Raw genomic sequence first — 21926 nt, 5'->3', positions numbered from 1 at the left:
GAAGTCACTTCGTTCCGGGGATGTTAGAACCAGTTGAGAATCATATTCATGGGCGAGATATGTTTTGGAACAATTTAAGAGCAAGCTATATTAATGAAAATATGCAGTTTATCCTCTCTATAATTTTACAAGTTTATAAATCGGAGCATGCCGAATCGGTGGACTATATTTATATACATATATATAGCTGACATAGGAACAATCGGACGATTTATAGAACAAAATGGTAACATTTCCAGTTTTCAACAGATTTTCATCAAATTTGATATAAAGCCATTATATATTAATTTAAAATTTTGTGTAATATTTTATACAAAAACGGAGAAAAATGCAAAACTGTATATATAAAATGTATGGGTGAATAAAATGAAAGTAGGAATTACTTTATTGTTATTTAACATTAATATATATAATTTATATTGTATTAATTCCTAGTGATCGAACTTCTAATCTGCGAAAGTATACAAAGTTGGCGTACCGAAGTTAGTTTCCCTTTCTTGTTCTTGAATAATATTATTAAGAACTAGTATCCAATTACACTTATTAACTATCACTCTCGGAACTTGCATTTGTCCTTTTAAAATAAAACCCGATTTCATAATTCCCTAACCAGCTTACTCAACTTCAAAACACTCTCATGAAACAATTTCAATGCACTCAATCATAGATCAATCGAGCTGGAGCAACCGTTTTTTATTCGCGTTTTTAGCATATAATTTCCACATTTACTTAATTACAGGCATCTGCTGCTCCAATCGCTGGCAGTATGCCATTTTCATTTCAATTTCCCGCCGAGAGTTCATTGTCTTCTCAGCCTCAGCGGCTACTCTCACTTTGGCAATAACTATATATACATATATTCCAGTACGAAGTCGAACAGCTTTCGCCAAAGTAGTTGGCAAATTAGCAACAGCCACAATCACAATCGGCAGAAAGTTTTCGTTATTTTCGTTATTTTCATTATTTATTTGCTGGCCATAACACCAATGTCCGCTCAATCATGTGATCGTGTGAAATGATTTCGATCATTGGCCATCTATCATTGTTTTTTTTCTACTCGATTCGATTCGTTTCGTTTCGTTTCTATAATGAAAACCCAACGGCTGCCAACGTTTAATTAACTTGATAAATCGTTTGTAAATTTCTTAATTATTACGTAGCCGCTAAGTACGTTAATAATTTTAAATATTTCTGCCTTTTTGCCATTCACCTTAGCTCTATTCATATTCACATTTTATTAATATCTCTCGATGTGCAATTAATTTAATATGCGACGACATACGAAATCGTGGTTTTGAATTAGTCGCCAATGTCGCTAATTGTTTATGAGGTGCACACACCAGAGTAAGGCAATTATATATGCATATATATACATATATATCCATGGATATATCCAGTATACGCTATTGAGAAACTGTTAACAAGTTAATTAGATAATTGAACAAAAAACATATACAGCAAAAAAAAAAAAAAAAATACATTTAACCGATGCCAGAGAGAGACTCGGAAATTGCTCACCTTAATTGGTCATTTCAGTAATTAGTGTGTTTAGCCTAGTCAGGCAGCTAGTTCTAACTGCTAAGCGCTGCTAAATACACAGTTCAAGATGCTTTGATTAATCACAGCAGGTTTACTGTTACTCTTAGATAATAAATATTACTTAAAGCAGAGAAAATTATACAAAAACATGCATGAAAATCAATAGGAGAGTGGAAAACCCTTTTCAAAACTTCAGCTGGCAGTTACTTTAAGTTTTTGTGCCACAACTGCAGCTGCCAAAAAGTTCGAGAACCAGGATAAGGCAGGATGCCAGGGTAAGTAATTAATTAAAAGCCAGCTTGTGCTCCTCTCGATGAAGACACCAAGCCAAACTGCCTTACTAAGCGCCTTGTGATCCTTTCTTAATTGAAAAATGTCGTCACACAAAACAAAGGCGAATGGCGAATGGAAAGCATCAGAAGGAGCAGCATTCAGCAAGGAAAATCCCTGTTAATCCGGCACTGAAATTGGAAAAACCTTGGCTAGGAGACCGAGACCAAGGCGAAATGTGGCTCATAAAACTCACTCTGTTTGAGCCTTTTGGGAGACATAAAATTGGACAAATTATGTAATAAATGCAACATAAATTTTGGCTTTACTCCGCTAATTGGAAAGCAATGCAGCAATATTCCTTCGAATAGAACCATTTACGGATGCTAAGCAGAGCTCAATGAGAGTATTAGCATTTCCCATTTTGATTCTAATGAGAGTGCCATAGGGCATGGAACACAATCAAAAGTGTCACAATATTACACTTTCACAGACAAACGCTCAGCGGGAAAACAAATCGTTTTGGACACTCTCCGGTGAGTCACAACAAAACCCAGTCAAAGGCCCAGACTCTGTGTCTATAAAGTATTCGCCTTTTTCGAATCTCTCATTCATAAATCGCCCCCAGCGTTATCGTATCGCTTCGAAATCGTTTTTGGGACTCACAGACACACAAAAGAGGTCGTCACACCTTTTGGAAATCAATATCCGGACAATGGCATACAAAACTTTACCGGGCTTTGGGTACCATAAAATTTCTTTTCAGCAGTTTCAGCTGACACTTTTTATGGCCGAAAAGTTTTCGTGAAAAGTTGGAAACTGGCCGCGACAAATGAGACCGCCCGAGTTGGACCGCCGTCGTCGCATTGTCTAAGCCAGATGCTGGTCATCTGTTCCGGGTCCCCAAAAAAATAAAAAAAAATGAAAGAATAAAGCCTCAAGAGAACTGAGGATAGTGCTGTCAAAAAGAGTCTAAAATTTAAGTCAAATCTAAACAAAATAAGCTAAACTAGCAATATGTTTGGTAATGAATAATATACATTTTTCTGAGTCTGAAAATAAAATGAAGTTTCCTAAAACAAATATATAAAATCTTTATAGGCAAAGTTCTTAATTCTAAAAATATTTAAGGTTTTATTTTCACGCATTTTCGTAATGATCAAGCTCCTGAATTGTATGGTTTCCATAAAATTTCCACAGTTTAAAGTCTCTACGAAGTTTTTAAATTCAAAACTATCTATAAATAAAACTAGTTATTAAAATAAACATCCAAAATACATAGAAACCCTCTAAAAACCCCAACTTCATCTACAAACCCCCCAACTAAGCATCACTCTCTCCAGAGTAACCAAAACAGATTTACCATTTATGTCCAACTCATTTGCATGAAAATTTGTTGAAAAGACATTTAAACGAATATCGAAATATCAGGAAATATCAAGTGGGGAAACGGTAATTTGTTGACCAGTTTAAATGTGTTATTAGCACCGTTTATATGCAAGTTACGCCCCTTGAAAATCGGGCCAAACACTGATGGATATCTTAGCTGGATATCGTCTTAGCTGGATATCAATTCTATACACACACATCCCATAGATGGAATTGCCCTAATTTATGTATCTGGATGTGGTGGGCATTCAACGGCAGTGTTATGTCTATATCGGTGTCTGTTTAAACTGCAATAAGCATGTAACTAAGACTGATCTATGAGCGGACTTTGGGTTAGGGATTTAGTTGAATATTGATGGGATTTCAGCTTTTTTGTCATCTCAAAACGGACTGAGCTCTAGATAAGCGGGGGCTTTACCCTATTGTCTGACCATATTCATTTCAAAATTGAGCAGTCTTGGGTATAAATATTCAGCGATAAGTGTTGAGCTCTGGAAATTGGAGACAACTCCGTTGCTAAGAGAGAAATTACACAAAAATTTAAGTGTGATCTTGTGATTAAAATGTGTAATATTAGAGTGGTAAGGAATGTTTTTATGTCTTGGTGATCTTAAAGTTCTATAATCTCTCTTTCCTCTAAACCCACCCATAAAACCCCTTGACTAACAAGGCAGACCACATCGAGCTTGTCACGCTTTTCAAATGCCTCAACCTCCAGCGAAGAATAAAAAAGAACGAAATGGACAAGATCGCGATCTCCAGCCAATTGTTAGTAGACAACTGGATTTGGTACCATCTTTCATATGCAAATGGTTGTAACCTAAGGCTACCAAACCCACTGCCAACCAGAGACCAAACCCAGAAAGTCACCGTCACCGTCACAGTCACAGTCTCAAGAGTTCCCAGCGAAGCCTCGTAAATTTGCAGCTTATTGGCAATAACTGCAAGTGGCTTGTTAACAATTTAACACGTCTTAATCGTTAAATTTGTGGATGCGCAAAAAATACTACGACTTCAAGTCTGAGTCCGAGTTCGAGTCTGAGTCTGAGTCCGAGTCCCATTCCGAGAGCCTGAAAGGTGAGTGTTGCGAATATGCCTGCTAAATGCCAAACGCATGACACTTTTGTAGGTGTGAATGCCAAATGCTGGTGGGGACACTTCTGAAGGCCAGCAGGAGGAGGAGAATGAGGAGTTGGATGAGGGGGTAGAATCCCGACTTAATGGCAAACCGGTTATTGTCAATTCGATTCCACTTCGATCTGTTTTAATAATGATATTTTCAGGCTCCGATCGCGGATCTCCGGCAGACACCGAGCTGGGTTTCAGCCTGTCCCCTTCTCCCCTCAACCAAAAGTCAGAGGCAAACAAAAGACTTAAGTCATAAACTTTATGACATTTTCGCAAAGATCTCGCCAAGAATGTCATCAATGAAACAAATCGATTTGTTTACATGCCAATGTCTACTCCAAGGGAGCTGAGTGCACTGAGGGAAAAGAATTTGTTTAAACAATATAAATATTGCGAATATTAAACAAATGTTTGATAAACCCAAAGTTTATCTTCAAGCAATAATATATTCATAGCTTTATCATATTTATATTTGGATTAATATCTTGTTTGTTTTCTAAACAGATTAAAAATTCTTTTAAATCTGGAAGTTTATGAAATAGAACTTCATTATTTAGAAAATTTAAATCTGTACAACATATTTTTCAATAAAAATAATATCAAAATAATGTGTAAATACTTCTTAATTTAATTTTAAATTGTCTAAAGCCTTTCTTATTTTTAACAATATTTATTATTTTGAATTTTTCGTAGTTACTCTTTGGACATAAATTGTTTTCTGTGCCTTATTTGTGCCCAGAATCGTTGGCTGTCTGGCCTCCGTCTCTCATTGCCAATATCGATTTGACTCCTTTTGGCTTGGACCCTGTCTGCCACCAAGTTTGCTGCATTTTGCTGGCTCTGCCTCTTTGGCTTTGTCCACACAACAATTCTGAGAAGATTTTAATCTTACTCACTGCAAGTCGCAGTCTTGCCCCACGATTCTCACCTCCTTTTGGGGAAGGAGTATATGGAGGCATTCGGTGTGCGGTTTATGGGTTTCGTGTCTGATAATTTTCTGATTTCAATGTGCGAAATTAAACATCACATTTTTCAACACAAACGTTTTCAAAAGTGTGTAGGGATAACTCAAAAAAAGGAAGAGTAGACTAAGAAAAATATCTAAAATGTTAAGAGGAGGTATAAGAAATGGCCAGAAAAGTAACATAGTTTTAAAATATTATTAAAGATACTTTCTTGGGGAAATTTTGATGAAAGATTATTATATCGTTAACTTAACTCCATCTTTTATTCTTTTATAAAGAATCCCTTAAAAACCCAACCAATCAACTTTCTAACTGCACTGCACCTTCCTTCCTTTCTTTTTTTTTTCATATTACCAATGTTAACATATGTAAAAACCGTAAGGAATAAAAAAAATAACTTCATAACTGTCACAATTTGTACAAAAATTAATTCCAAGTGGCCAAAGTAAATAAACATTCACAAATTATGCCCAAATTAGCAAACAACCAACCACTGGCAAAGGCCATGCCACATGCCACATGCCACCCCCCATGTCGCGTATCCTTTTGGGTGGCGTATCTATCAGATACGCGTTACATGTGTTGCACAAATACAAACACAATTACAATTACGAGGGACAAGTGACGGCAAAACGGGTAATAAATACAAACCGCATAAAGCGGTGGCCTAATCCTTCCAACTTGGCAGTGCTATATATATGGTGGGTGGTTTTTGGTTCTGCAGACTGGAGTCACCCCACGGGGGGTTATTTATACACACACACACAGAGACACACACACCCCCGAAAATTCAACAACAGCAGCAGGACCAATTACTCAACATGATTTCAATGAAATTACCGCACACAAAACAAAGCCAAGCTGGTTTTGAAGGAAGAGAGTGAGCTTCTAACCCTCAAACATAACTAAGTGGGAGTGCACTTGGAGAAAAGAGTGAAGGAAAATTGTTTCATAAATATAATTGTACTTAAATATGTTTACTAACTATTAAATTTAATTTTTAAGAGTATTAATTAAATGTATCTATAGTAAGTTAAAAGAAAAATGGGTTCTTAAGATTTATAGCAGCATTTAGCGGCATTTATAGAAATAATTTTTATGCATTTAAACAAATAAATCCCTTAAACTTGAGATAAACACCTAATCTTTTATTTTTAGCATATTATTAAAATACAGATAAACAATATTATTGAAACTCAGATTATAAACAAAATCCTTAAGCCACCTAAGAAAGCCTTAAACTATTCCTAGATAGATCTTTCACAAGTAAAATAATTATTTCATAAACACATCCCCTTATTTTCTTAAGAACACCAAACTAAACCCAAAAATAATCTTTTACAAATTATTAAAAAACATATATTTTCTACAAAATTGTATTTTTCTTTAAAAGAATAATTTCCTATTTTAATTTTTCCCCAATCTAAGAAAATATTTCAAGTGCAACAACAAGCAGCAAATCAATCTCAATAACAATTCATAATTCATGTTTAACATGCGCCCCCGTTGTTGAGCAATTTAGCAGGGAATCCACCCGAAAAACCACCCCCAACCTTGACAACCCACCAGCCACCCCCTTAGACACCACCTCTCAAGTGGCCCACTCATCCTCATCCCGCAGACGCATAAATTGTTGATTGTTTGTCTATGCTGTGGGATGTATTTATGACACTCGGGGAGTAAAGTCAACTTGTTTTTTTTTTTTTTTTGTTCTATCCTGAACTCAATAACAAATGACACCCCAATGGGGTGGACCGACGACAACTCAACTCCGTCATCCATCCACCTGCCACCCTCCTGTGTCCTGTGTGCTCCGATGATCATCCCTAATTGGTGTTGAATGGAGTTTGCCTTGTGGCTGGTAAAATTTATCCGCTTTTCAGGGGTGAAAGGTGGGTAACCCTGCCAGGATGCTGATTTTGTTTCACTTTTTTTTTTTGGTTTTTTTTTGTTTTTTTGTAAGGGGGTGAATTAAGGGATGTGCATTTGAGGAGTTGCCTTTTGCCAAATCTCGCGGAAGGGCGTGAAACTTATTAACATAATTGAGATCTTTGTTTGTTTTTGTTTTGGGTTTAAGGATTGAAATTATGGGTGGTAAAAATATGCAATTCAAGAATAAATTATATGAGATTATAAAGAAAAAAATACATTAATGGATTACTGATAAAAGGGAAAAGTAATAGAGGCACATATTTAATATGTGAAATTAAAAGAAACTAAAATCTGCTTACTTATAGCAAGGGTAGCACCTTAAATTTATCTTACACTTTCTTAAACCCTAAAAAAAAACCTGCAGCAATTGTCTGATAATTTTAAAAGTTCATTAAATTTTATTTTACCAATTTTAATTTTGTAATTTTATGTGTCAGTTTTATGGGCACGAGTTTAATTTTTTGATATTTTGCATTGAGGACAAAGGGCCGCCAAAGAAATCGCGAGATTGCGACGACAAACTCCACAGGGGAGCCAGTATTTTTTTTCGTATCTGAAATTAGCATACGCTTAAGTTATAATTTAATTATAATTTATTGTTTTTAAACGGAGATTTTTATTTATACACCCCGATCGAACGTTTTGCGGCCGCGTTGAAGTTCGACTTGTGGGCTGCTTTATGAGCTGTAAAAATGTGATCTTTATGAGGCACTTAATTTGCCCAAATAAGGGGGACAAAATTAAGCAGAGAAGGAAAATAAAATGAATCGATGAGTGGCAAGAGTTTCCCCTTCTACCAAAAAATGCCACTCCCACACTGATGACGACGGTCAGTGTGACCATGTGTGACCAAAAAAGCAGGCAAAGAGCGCTGCCAACTGGCGGCGAAATATATAAAGTGCCAACCGCTGCCACCCAATTACCAAATGACATGACAAAACCGCTTTAAGGCGTTGTCGTCCATGTCTCCATACAAAATTGCAAATTAGGAGAGCTCCCTCTTCCTCTCCAATGGAAAAAAATTCAGCGAAATAACAAAGCAAACAGCCATAAAACTTAAATGCCAAAGACAGAAGGAGGATTACAATGGTGGGGGGCCAAACAGGAACAGGAAACCGGAATTGAAGCAGAGATAACTGCCAACATGGCGGTCGCTGGAAGCAGGACAAAGGACGAAGTAGGGAAGGCAACAAAGCAAAAAAAATAGAAACAAATAACATAAAATGCAGGCAATAAAAAGCAGCCAAGCAGCGAGCTTGGTGCGGAAAAGCATGAAAATCTAACAGACAAAAATTGTAAAAAGCAGATAGAAGGCAGTCAAAAATTGAGAAGAGAGTGAAGATTAAATACTCTGGAGAGAAATATAATAAAATGTAAATAATTACCATGAAATAAATATTTAAGTCCTTAATTAATATATGTTTTAGAAAATCACAAATAAAGAGAAAGGATTTTAAAGGGATTAACTATTTTCTTTACTATTTTTTATACATGTTTTATAAGTACTTATACCTTATATTTTTTATAATATAAATAAAGCACTTATTTGACTATTGTTAGCCTAAGTACTTTTCCTAAAAAGCAGGGCATGACACATAAAAAAAATCCGCGTCCTGCTTGGGTTTTGTTACATTCTCTTCCTGTTTTTTTTCCTGTTTTGTGTGAGTTCGCTTTCGCTTATCTTTAACTGCCATCAACAAGATGGCAACTTCCGTTCGCGCGCCATAATGTTTTCTCTACACAGCAAGGATCCTTCGCACACACACACACACACACACACACACACACACTTAAGTCACGCACAGCGGAAAAAGCCGGTAGAAGGGGCTGAGTTGGGGAAATGGTCACCAGGGCGTGTAATTGAGTGCTACAGGACCCTTTTAACATTTTTATTTGCACATTAGCGAGGGTGGAAATGGCGAAATTTGCGCCCAAAGTGACAGAGCGTTGAGTGTGGGCGAGAATATCGATATCGCGCAATGGGCAACGGGGGGTTTGGCCTTCTGTGCTAACCATTTCCTTATTTCCTTATTGACTTGCCGTTACGACTGTCAATATGTTGTTTTGGACCAAAGTCGTAGACAAATTTGTTTGTGGTTCCGAATGCGACAGTTGCCGAAAATGGCGGAGGGGGGAAGGACGAACTTAGAGCTCGTAAAATGAGGGAGTGGCAGGAAGATTTTTGGGCTTCAAAACATATGCCAAGAAGTCACACAGAAATACACAGCCGACAATCTATATTCATATTATTCAAAGAGAATATATAAAAACTGACGGAATTCGGTGGTGGAAAGAAGTTAAATTTAAACGTTAACGAGGGGGGAAATGTTAAAGAAAATGGAAAGTTAAGTTGACAAAGCTAAATATGAGTTTAGATACATATATTTGATATAGATTTATACTGTTAAATAAGCTTTAACCAGTATATATTTGCTACATTTTGATTTTACAACCTTGAACCATATTTACCAAACAAACTCATAAAGACATAAATACACCAGCTTTCATGGTAAATACCCAATTCCATTGCTGCTTTCCCCTTGTATATCTTCAAAAAAAAACAAGAATTTCCCTTTTCGCACCACATTCTGAACTACATTTTCCGCTCCATTCCGGAAAAAGCATGGCCAACACCATTTTTCCCCAGATAAAAACCAGGAGTCGCAATACGCAAAAACCAAACGAAAAGGCAGCCAGAACGGACCCTTTTGGCCCATAATTCAAACGCAATAGGCCAAAATGGCAGCCATTTTTGGAACCCTTTTCATACGCGGCGTATGAGTAACATGAATAATTCCAATGCCGCAAACGCAAAACACAGTCAGTCGCAACTGATGATAAAACATGAAAATGGGCAAACATAAATCTAGAATGAACACACAAACAGAGTCAGAAGATATGCCCCAGCTAGGAACCTTTAATATTTTCCTCTTTATTAAAGTGAAGGAAATTTTGGCAGTGAAGCAGCACCCGCACTTTCACTGCCATTTCCCGGAGACAACATTTACATCAAGGCATCAGTTGGAAGCATCAGCTTCCACTCAGCTCGTTTCGCTTCTCGTGGTCGTTTGGGCAAAGTCAACTTTCGTTTAGCTTGTAAATAGCTCGTTTTCGCAGACTTCGTAACTCGACGCCATGTTAATATATAACAATTAATCTTAACTAAAAGTATCTGACGCCCACCAAAGGGATCCTTGGCATTGTGTTTGAGGTTTATGCGGTGCAAATTGAGGATTTAATAAGACAAGAATTCACCTTTAACTCTATAGATAGTTTTATGTAGGAGAAGAGAGCCTCTAATACCAATATTCATTTAATTATTATTTCTATTTAAGATCAAGTAATAATATTAATCAATTAAGTTATAATTATAAAAAAATTACCTTGTTGCTTAGTTGACAAAAATGAATTTAAGAGGTCCTTAACGTCTTGAATTCCTAATTCAAAAGTCGCAACTGATTATGTTCCTAAATCATGTTGTTTTCCTTCTGAAAAAGCTGTTTAATTAAACCTCAGATTTATTTTATTATTATAAATAATATTCTTATCATATTTTAAAATATTTATAATTTAAAAAACCCCCAAATATGGTCTAAAAATATATTTATTTTAATTTACAAACCCGCATAAACCTTTTATTTCAAGCTCCTTTTATGCATGGCAATGAGCTTCCACTCGGACCACAACTACAACTACAGGGACGCCATGTTGTTTAACCCCTATCTCACTCTCCCCAAACTCACACACACACACACACACAGAGACACAAACTGACACACAGACAGAGGAAGAACACTTTTTGCACATTACAGTGTTAATGTGCCTCACTGCCGCATGTAAAAACCCAAGTAATTTAAGCAAGTCTCGCACAAAAGGACACCCAGGCAAAACCCACCCACGCCCACCGAAAACGAGGGACAAGGACAGCAAGGACCTCGTCTCTCTATCTGTGTGTGTGTGTGTGTGTGCGTGTTAATGATTTTTTGCACACAGCTTCACAACTTGACGCTTTGGGCTTGTCTGCGTTGTGGATCCTTGCCTTTCTCTTTTCCTTTTTGACTCCTTCTTGCTTTCCCTCTCTTTCTCTATGGTATCCTGGCCTTAATATCGCTTTACATATGTGTATATACGGTGGGTGGGTGGGTGTGTGTGTGGGGGTATACTATATATATATATAGAGGGGCATAACTTTATACGGGTTTCATGGCTTGCCACGTGCATTCAACGCTTGGGGTTTCACCAAGAATCCTTCGCATTTTTATTGGCACTTCCGGTCACTGAGATGATAAGCGGAATTAATAGAGGAAAGTAAGGGAAAGAAAGAGCTTTGGATATATTTTTAAGGGATATATATCTCAAGGATGTAAGGGTTCTTGATTCAAGAAGAACATAAATCTTAAATCTTAAAAATCAGATGTTTGTGGTAGAAAATATATAATTAAGAAGAACAGAAACTTACTTCGGGAAACCGAAGTTTATATACCATTCCAGTTTGCAATTGAATTATAGGATCGTATCGGAAACTGATCATAACTAAAACTTTTTGAAAAGATCTTTATCGATCTGTTTATATGCCAATTTTCTTAAATAATCAAAGTTTAAAAAACTTATAACTAAGCCCAAAATGCATTAATTTAATTTGGGAAACCATCCCATTGCTAGTTTTTCGTAGGTTAATAATTGTGCATACTCCATTAAAAATTTAAACAAAAAATTTTTTTGTCAATTTCAAAAACATTTCAAGCCCTAAAAAATGTTGCAAAAAATTTGTAATTTTTATTTTCTTCCGGAAAAAGCTTTGAAAACTTTTAAGATGTGATTTTAAGACTAAAATAATGTTGAAAAAATCGCAAAATAATTTTTTTTTTCTGACATGGCTAGATCCATTCGCCTGTTGATGCTGATTAAGAATATAAATGATTTATGATTCTTTCACCAAATTCCAAGTTTCTGACTAAAAAGTATTTGTGTAATTATTATAAAAATAAAAAACACTTTATTATTACTTTTTATTCAAATATTTCTATTACTATTTATAAAAAAGCGTTGATTTTTGTGGCCATCAGTTAAAGAACAAGTAAATATTTTACTTTGTACCTGAACTTTAATTAGATCTCAAATCTCAAAGCTTCCCCACCGACTTTCTAAAAGGTTTAGGCCAACTTTTTGCTTCCGTAAGCCTCATTATGCTACCAAAAACTGTACTTTTAAGCCCACGCACCCATTAAAATGTACAGTAAACAACCTAGTTAACCAGCAAAGCCTAAAAATGCTTGAGTTATTATTTTGTTTTTTGTTTTTCTCCGGCACTATCAACACATTTTCATCTGTGGAAAATGAAAAAGAAAACCCTAGCAAGTCACGATGTCAAGTGTCAATCATAAGCTCAACGGGAGATGTGCATTAACCTTAAACTCGACATCCTTGACGGTTATTTCTTCATTTGGTCAAAAGAAAAACTGTTTATCATTTTTTTTTTTTTGTTGTGTTGCCTAATAAAGGCGTTACCAGGTAAATTTCCAACCATTATTAATTACTCTATTTTCCCCCCTCACTCTTGCTGGACGGAAAATGTAAAGGAAAAACGGTGAGGGCAAGTGCCGCCCATTGACTTTGAGAGCTGACCCCTCGGACTTATTACATTTTAATTGTTTTACAATTTTTTTGTTTTCTGTTGGGTGGCGCCTATTAGCATTATTATTATAATTTTTTTTGGTGAAACCACGTGGTGCAATTCCCAACAAATGGTGGCAGCGTCTGATTTAAACCATAAATTATGCAGATAAGCATAAGTGTCTGCTGTTTATACTTGTCTGTCTCACATTTTGTGGGTGTTTTTTTTTCGGTTTAATTGTTTTTCGTTGGTCACGGTGGTTGGGTGGCAAATATGAAGGTGAGGAGGAGATGGGGTTTTCCACCATTTTGTGAAGTGTAATGAACAGTTTTTTAGAGGGCTTGGGAAAGGCCAGGTAATTGTTGCAATGTAAGGTTAAAATGAGGTAAGCATTGGGTTATTTGCAATATTAAAATACACAATTTGTAACCATAATAGGGTATATTATTATTTAAGATTTAATTTAGATATTTAGAGACTGTAAATATATATTCAAACTTGGAAAATATTAATATATATATTCTTCCTTTCTAGAGTTTATAAATATATTAACATGTACTCTCTTTTTTCAGTTCTTTTCCTTATACCAAAATAATATCCACCTTATCCATAGACGACTTTCTATTGTAGATTTTCCTGATAGATAAAATAATATAACAATCTCCAGGAGCTGTGCAAAACTTCTTCTTGCTGATTATGTAAGCAACTCAGCGCCAGGCTAGGAAAACCAATTTAAAATTCACAGCACATTTTCCGCTGCTCGGTAACAATATTGACAAAAAACACACACACACACACACAGAAAGGAGAAAGAGGAAAAGTCTGTGCCCAAGAAATGAGAGCAGAAGGAAAAAGCTGGAAAAGCTGCTGCTGCTTAAAATTCCGTGAGCATCGTTTCACAACTTTCCAACTTGCCAAAAAATCGAAGCGGAAAAGGAGAGAAAAATGCAGAAGCATAAATTCCCCAAGGGCGGCCGAGAGAGAGAGATAGAAAGAGAGAAATAGAGAAGGACAGAGATGCTGGGGAAAAAATGTGAGGAAAATAAATGAAAATGCTCCAGAGCTCGTTCACAAGAGTGCTTACGGCATCCGCAAGGAGCTGTTGAAGTGGCAAATTTGCGCAGAGCGTCGCAGGACACTGGCCCTTTTTTTTGCTTTCCTGTCTTTTCCTGGTCCCTCCCGAAAAACCTCCTTCTGCCGGCGCCATTTTCCCCCCCGAAGATTTTCCTCGTTACTTACAACAACTACATGCCTGTGTCAACACATACTTGGCCATTCAAGTGGGCAACCCCAAAGGAAGCTGCAAGCTCTTCCGACGCCATATTTGTTTTTATACCCTTTCTTTTTTGGGGTGGGGTATCATGATTTTTTACTAAGGTTTGGTAGGGGATAATGGTGGAATTAAATGTTATTTAGATCATATATTTCTGATCAGTACCTAGGAAATTATATAAATAGTTAACTCCATGTGAGTCCTAGAATGCGGAATGTTTGTAAGTTCTTTAACTTTTATATTATTTTTAATGTATTTTTTCGTTTTAGCAATAAATTATAACATGAAAACTTTGGGACAAGAAGTATTGCTAAATTTATAAGCTAAAATATTAATAAAATAAGGGTAAGGGTAAGGTAATCTAATATTAAAAACTTAGACAATCTCTTGCTATTCAAATTCTTAACCCTCTAGCCAAAGAATTCCTGACTCCTGAATCTTATTACCACCAAAAATCAACTAAATAAAGGGTATCCCAAGTTTCTTTTTCCCCCAAAACCCCAAATTTCATGCTCTTTCTTTCAAGTCCTTTACCAACTTCTCTTACTTTGCCGAAAAACACTTTTATGTCTTTGACATAAAAGCAAAAAAAAAAAAAACAAAAACAAATGTCATTTGTGCTCTCTTTCCCTGATTTTTCCATGTCTATTTTTTTTTTTTGGCTTGTGTAATTAACCCGTTTCTGTCTTTATTTTTATATTTTCTTCTTTTTCAGCTATCTTGTACTGTGAGACAATAAACTTTTGTGACAAAAGGCTTTTAATGGCTTGGCGACAAAGTTTTGCAATTTTTTCGCAATTTGCCGCCACAACAATTTGCGTTTAATTAACCAAAAGTTTGGATCTCCCTCCTTCTCCCCTGGAAAAGCGTTTAGGAATGAACCTAATGAGGGTGGCCCAGGCTGTGGAAATCGTTGTGGAAAGTTTTGTGCTGGGCCATAAAATTAATTTTGATGAGCTTCCAAGCAAAGTCAGTTTGTCATAGGAGTTAATGACGACCAACAATTTTGTGGGAAGTAGGTTTCCACGAAAATAGCCTAAGCCGAAAATCAAATTAAACCATAAAAGTTCTTAAAAAAAGAGGAAATAAATAGACATAAAACTAACAACCCTCCAAAACAGAGATCAGAGATCAACTATAATCGGTAAAGCGGCGTGTAAATGATGCCATCATAATATTTTGAACAGCATCAGTCCGAGCCACATCGGTTACAAGGGGTTAATAAAGGAAAATAGAGGGGGGAGGAAAAACAGGGAGGGATTTCCCCTTTAATCACATTCGACTTGGCGGCGGCATAAGGTGCACATTACTCATAATACGAGCGTGTGAGATTCCGGGTGTATTTTTTTTATATATTATATACACCTCCAAAAGTGGAAAGCGCCAACTGGCGCACTAAACTCATTCACTCACCCTGGGTCCTCATCCTTATTTGAAAGTATCTTTGTATCTGGAGCTCCCTTTGAATTGGGTTCACAAAATGTACACTGCAAAAATAGAAAAGGTGAAAAATATTATATTAAATTGTTATCATAATGAAAATTTCTTATTGAAATATATCAAATATATATTTATATATAAATAAATATTTATATTATTATCAATACTTAAAAGAAAGAATTGTTTCTTAAACTATAATTATTAATTAATTAATTATTACACTGTATAATTTTATACTTTACTCTGAAATGTATAGAGTATATGTAATACATATTAATTTAAAGAAAATGAAAGTTTTGATAAGTATCCTAAAACTTTCTTACTCATAAATATAGCTTAGATTCAATGAACTATAAAACTCCGCTAGTAAAATTTTTTAACCTAGTATTAAATATACAATTTTAACTATCAATTTATGAAACCTAGTAAAAATATTTATGAACTTAAAGCCTAAATCCGCTTAAATTAATGATATATTCTTCTTACTTACAGAATCAATTCAAAAACAATTTAATTAAAAAACTAACTAACTAACTAAAACTACCTTTGACTTTATTTTATATGGTATATTAATACTTTTTAAGGAAAAAATAAATCTAGATAAATATCAAATAAATTTTCATTTTCAATTCAAAAATTTTAATGACTTTATTTTATACAGTATATTAATAATTTTTAAAGAAAAAATAAATCTAGAAAAATTTTAAATAAATTTTAATTTTTAATTCAAAAACATTTTAATTAAAAACCTAACTAACTAAGTAAACCAATCTATGACTTTATTTTATATAGTATATTAATACTTTTTAAAGAAAAAATAAAACTAGAACAATATTAAATAAATTTCCATTTTCTATGTAAGAATCCCAGATTTTTTTGCAGTGCTCTCACACACACTAACACTGATACCAATCAGCCTAATCGCTTTGGTTGCGCCGCAGAGCTTAACTTTTGTTGATGTTGCTGCTGCTGCTGCTGTTGCTGCTGCTGTTGCTGCTGCTGTTGCTGCTGCTGCTGTTGCTGCTGTTGATGTTGCTGCTGTTGCTGCTGCTGCTGTTGATGTTGCTGCTGTTGTCGTGACTTGTTGTCGCCAAAGTTGAAATTGTCCTGATCACATATACCCACTCCTTGCTATGTACACACAAAAACCCAGCACAGATGATAAACAATCCCCATCGCTGCCCCTCATCATCATCATCATCTTGGGCCGCTTTTCCCCCTTTTCAACACGTGTGTCGCCATATTTGCTTTTATTGCTCTGGTTCCGTTTTGTTTATTATGTGATTTTCCATATGGCCAAAAATGTTGTTCCTATGTGCGTGCAACGCATCGAGTTAATCGCGCACACACACAAAATTTTATGTTAATTTTCATAAATTTTATTGTCGCCCCAGAAAAAGGTCTTTTTAATTAGTTTTCCTGTGTGGGATTTACATTTATTGTGGTGTGGTGGGGGAGGAGCCTGCTCCTGCTGCGGTTTTTTAAGAGTTGTAAGAGTCATAAAGTCGAGAACAAGCAAATATACACCAAAATCGGTGATGGAGGAGCAACGGCGGCGGCAGTCAAGTGTCAAATTATCCAAAGGCGCTTGGGGAGTTGTAAACGTTTAGTCAGCGAGTGGGCTTAACAATAAAACAAAAAACATACAACAAAATACATACAACAAAATACTGAAAAAAAGAAAAACAACTACAAAGGGGCATTTCCACCGGGAAGGCACTCCCCGAGAAAAAGGCAGGGGAGCTAAGTTATTACATTTAGCGGGCACTAAAATGTCGAACAATCGCTATAAGGTGGCCTTTTACAAATGGGAAATGCTGTAAAAGAAAACCCCCAGAGAGAGCTGTGTAGATCAAAATCATAAAGATTAGAGGATATTTGATATGAATTTCTTATGTTTTGTTAAGAGTTTGCTAATTGGGCTAAGCTTGGGAATTTATTATAACAAAGTTGAAGGGGTTTTTGGTTTCGAAGACAAAAAGAAAAAATTAAGAATCAACAAGATAACTAATAATAAGATCGCATTGGAAATCTATCATTAATAAGCTTACAATTTTCGCTTTCCTTGAATCGATAATTATCGATATTTTTAGGAAAATTTTTTTGACAAATCAAAGTTTTAAAAACTCATAGCTTTGTCTAAACTGCCTTAATTTTAATTCGGAAAGCTTTGCTATGTTAGTTTTTAGAAGGTTTATAAATCTGCATACTCCATTTAAAACGTAAAAAAAAAAATTTTTTTTTGTACATTTTTGTCAAATTTTTACCCCTAAAAAAAGGGAAAATGTTTGTAATTTTTTTTTCTTCCGAAGATGGTTACATCGATTTGGCTGTTGATGCAGATCAAGAATATATATGATTTATAGGGTCGGACATGATTTCTTCACATCTTTTTAAGCTTCTGACTAAAATAATAATACCCTGTAAGGGTATAAAACTAAATTTTGTAACTAAACAATAAATAATTAAATTTTTAACCAAAGAAAATAATTAATAAACCCATTATTTCCTCATTCCCTCAATGATCATCTGTAACAAAAATCCAGGCAGCCTGCCAAAGGGAAAAGTGTGTATGACTTGTGATCAATCATTTTTGAATTTCTAGATTTCTGGGTGGCAAATCTAGGGGCACATAGATGACACACACCCAAAACCCGAACCAGATCGATCACTTTGTGATTGACATTGCCACAAACACAAACAAGCTAACAAGGATTCACAATATTTGAATAAGATCGCAATTGAAAACATTTTCCGCTTTTGTTTCGTCTCGAAAAGTGTCACACAATTGAAGCACAGAGCAGCTGTTAGTTGATCGAATTTCTGGTGGTCTTCGTTACTATTATTATTATTATTATTAAGCCAATGATAGATGGTCGAACCAATTTGAGTGAGTGCGCGGTGGCTAATTTATCGTGGCTTCGACTAATGTAATTACCAAAGAGAGTTCAGCTTAATCATTTCAACTAATTGCCCTGCGGCCCCGAAGACTTTGTCCGATGAAATAAAAAAGCGCTTAAAAAAAAGAACAGAACAAGTCTGAAGTGGGCCCTGGGGAAACGGGACAAGCCAATTATGCTGATGGTAAACAAATTGCGCACGTACCACGTTCCAGGGCATCAAAATTAGTACAAAAGCAGAAAAAAAGAACACACAAAAACCAACAGAAGAAAGCAGCAGACATTACAGGAGGACACGCCAAGCCTGTAACTGAGCTGAAAGATCTAATTACGCTAATGACACAAGTCCTGCGTCCTGCGTCCTGCGTTCCTCGTCGTTGATGCAATTAAACGTTTCAATTGAGCTGCGTGCAATGACGACATAAGGTCAAAGTCAGCCCAATTCAGTTACCAAACAAGAGTCAGCTGGCAAAAATGAATCGAACGCAATACGAATTCATTATCCTTTGAAAAACGAAGCTAAATGCAAGGAAGCCAATTTCAATTCGGGCTTCTGTCGGTCCTGGCACGCAAGCTCTCAAAAAAAGAAAAGATATTTATATAAACGAAACACTGGGGGAAAGAAAATAACTTCTTTAAATCTTGACTTAAAAATCTTCACTAATCAACATTAAAATTATATATGTTTTAGTAACAAATTTATAATATTTTGTGCCAACTAAAGCCTTAATTTTTACAGTGTCCAGGAACCTTGGAAGAAGAGCCTTTACTGACTTCACAATTTAAGCGGATTTAGCGCCTGTTGACGCCTCTCAAATTTCGTGGGACCGCACACAACGCTTCATTAGCAACACCTACCAAAAAAAACACCATTATACATATATCCTTTTGGCCATTGCATCATCAAAAAGGGTATTGAAGGAGGAACAAGACGAAACCCTAGACGTGCACCAGAAAGAAACACATTTCGGGGCGTTGCAAAAGACCTCACATGAGGCCAAGAGATTAAGGCATTGGCTTCATTTAAATGAAACGTGCGAGTGAGGGGAGCTGTGAATAAGGAAGACCCTAAATGATGCCAAGGGTAACACAGGATATGTATTTAAATATTCAAAATAAATGCCAAAAAATTAAACAAAAAATTTAAACAACTAACTAAGCAAATATTCTTCCACAACCTAATAAATAAATATCAAATCCTTCACGTTTAATACCAATTAACCTCAAGAATTATCACCAAAGCTTATAGCTCAAACTCTTGAAAAATATTATAGATATAATATCCCTTTCCATATCAATCCTGAATCTGTCAAAAAGAATGGCAATCGTCTTGGGCACAACCCAAAAACAGCATCCAGAAAACCACACACACAAGCGGCCTAATTATGATTGATGTGGCACCAATAACACCCTGGACGAATCTATGGAGTGCTCATTAAAACCGCATCACAAGTCGAACGAACAATGAAGGGATAGGATAACATTTTGAAAGGATACTGTCGCTCGCTCAAAATGCAAATCAAATATGAAATTTTTTTTTTAATATTCTGTTGGCACAACACAACAAATTTCAATATAATGCTCACAGCAGAGCGTGGAAAATGATCTATTGCCGAGACATCGTGAACAAGGACCAAAAGGACCCAGGACCCTCGAGCCTGATCTTTTTCTGGGCAGATGCAGCAGCATCTTCAAGAGTTTCTTCCCCTTTTCCCTTTACAATTTGAATTCAATTTAGAGCAAATGGTTCAGCTTGGCTTGACTTGTGCCTGGGGAAGAAATAAAAACATACACACAAGAAAGGACATTTGGTTTGTTTGTTCTGACTTGGGTTAAATTTATGACAAAAGGACATGTGCAACCTTCTGCAGGCTGCCCCCTTTTCTAGTTTTCACATTATTCTGATGATCCTCGAAACCTACCATTTTGTTAAAAATACTGCCATTAATCAAACCGCTGCTGCACGTGTTCCAGGCGCTAAGAAGTCAATCTATATAATCTATATAAATGCCAGGACTACCGCCCATTTTACTTCGGCAGGACCTGCAATTAGACACCGCCCTCAATTATGTTGTGCAATGAATGAAAGTGAGATTGCGGCAAAGTCCACAAAAGATAACTCTAGCTGTGTGCAGGACATCCTACTTTCACACTTTTTTCCTTTCGGCAGGATTAGGCTGTGCACCTGTGTACGGAAAAAAAGTACCTAAGGATAATTGCACCCCTCACTGAGGTGGGTGTTGCGCCTTTAGCGGCTTAACTCTCCTTCGGCAAACAACTTAAACGCTACTCGGCGGTTGACTTCAAATGGCAAAAAGAGGATATGGGACCTGTTGTAATTGACACCTTAGATCCTGAGGTCCTAGAGAGGAGGCAACCGCACTGGTGGACGACCTGTCAAAGGTCGGCCTGTCTTTTGAAGATGCCCCCAGGAAGTGGCAGAAATTCGCAGAAATTTTCATTACAAATATATGCCGCTTGGAGGTAAAACTTTACAGGGATTAGCATAGGCAAATTATGAATAAGAAGGGTGTTTTGGAAAAATAAAAAAAAAATGTATTTGAAACTATAAGAAAATACATTTAATATAAATGATATTTGAAATAAATGATAGAGTATTTTGTATAGTTTTAAAAAATAGAATAAGTATAAAGTACTTAGTATTTTTAGGCATAACGCTGCTTAAAGATCTATCGTTAGACCTTTAAAAGAACATTAAATTAAGATATCCTGAAGTAAATAATATTTCTGGCCCTAATATTGTTAAACTATAACTATAACTATAAATTAATTTTCAAAGTTAAAATAAACCCGACCTTGTATTTTTACAACCTTTTAGTCAGTTTTAACATCTTTCAGCTCTTTAATTCCTTATAAAATGTATGAAAATTTCATTATTACTGTGCTGTTTTCTCTCCCTGAGGGATTGGGCAATAATTGCCGTCTTCAAGTGATCTCCTTTCGCCTGCTTCAATTATATACAATCTTTTCTCTTTTTTGGTTAATCTCCGACATCTTGGAGCTCCATTCTCCAATCCCAAACTTTGCAAATATTTCGCAGCTGCTTTTTTTTTTTGAAAATTTTGCAATACGAAATCGGCATCTGTAATTGGGCCATAAAATGCCAAGGACTCTGAGGTAAAGATCCCCTTCCAACTGGCTATGTAAATTTAGTGTTAAGGTGCACAAAATGGGCGTGGCACTGGGCGGTTAGTGAAGATTAAGCTCCAATTGCAGCGAGGAAAATGAAAAACATAAAAAACAAAAAAGAACCAGGCGTTGCCCGACAATGACATACATTTTTTTTTCGATCACTAACCCAAAAAGTAAAAAAATAAAGGGGGAAAACAAATAAATAAAACAAAAGGACAAGGGGACAAGAGGGTGCTTCAAGTTATTTAACAAAATTACGCATCGTTTAAGTTGTGATTTATGTGGCATAGAAAGGGCCGAAAACCCTTCAGAAACTCCACAGA

The 21926-nt window shown here is 35.8% G+C and overlaps 1 protein-coding gene across 1 annotated transcript in view; it reads right to left on the bottom strand.

Moving 5' to 3' along the window:
• The window catches only part of LOC147643662 (uncharacterized), a 205872-nt gene that overhangs the window by 101793 nt on the left and 82153 nt on the right, over nucleotides 1–21926 (bottom strand). Inside the window, exon 4 of the mRNA XM_086832499.1 lies at nucleotides 15524–15597. Within this exon, the coding sequence (XP_086688625.1) occupies nucleotides 15524–15597 (74 nt within the window). The remainder of the gene's footprint in view (nucleotides 1–15523; nucleotides 15598–21926) is intronic.

This window comes from Drosophila serrata, unplaced genomic scaffold (genome assembly GCF_035046125.1).
Source record: "Drosophila serrata isolate PLE 108 unplaced genomic scaffold, ASM3504612v1 contig_249, whole genome shotgun sequence".
Lineage (NCBI taxonomy): Eukaryota > Metazoa > Arthropoda > Insecta > Diptera > Drosophilidae > Drosophila > Drosophila serrata.
This window is presented reverse-complemented; position numbering and strand designations above follow the sequence as displayed.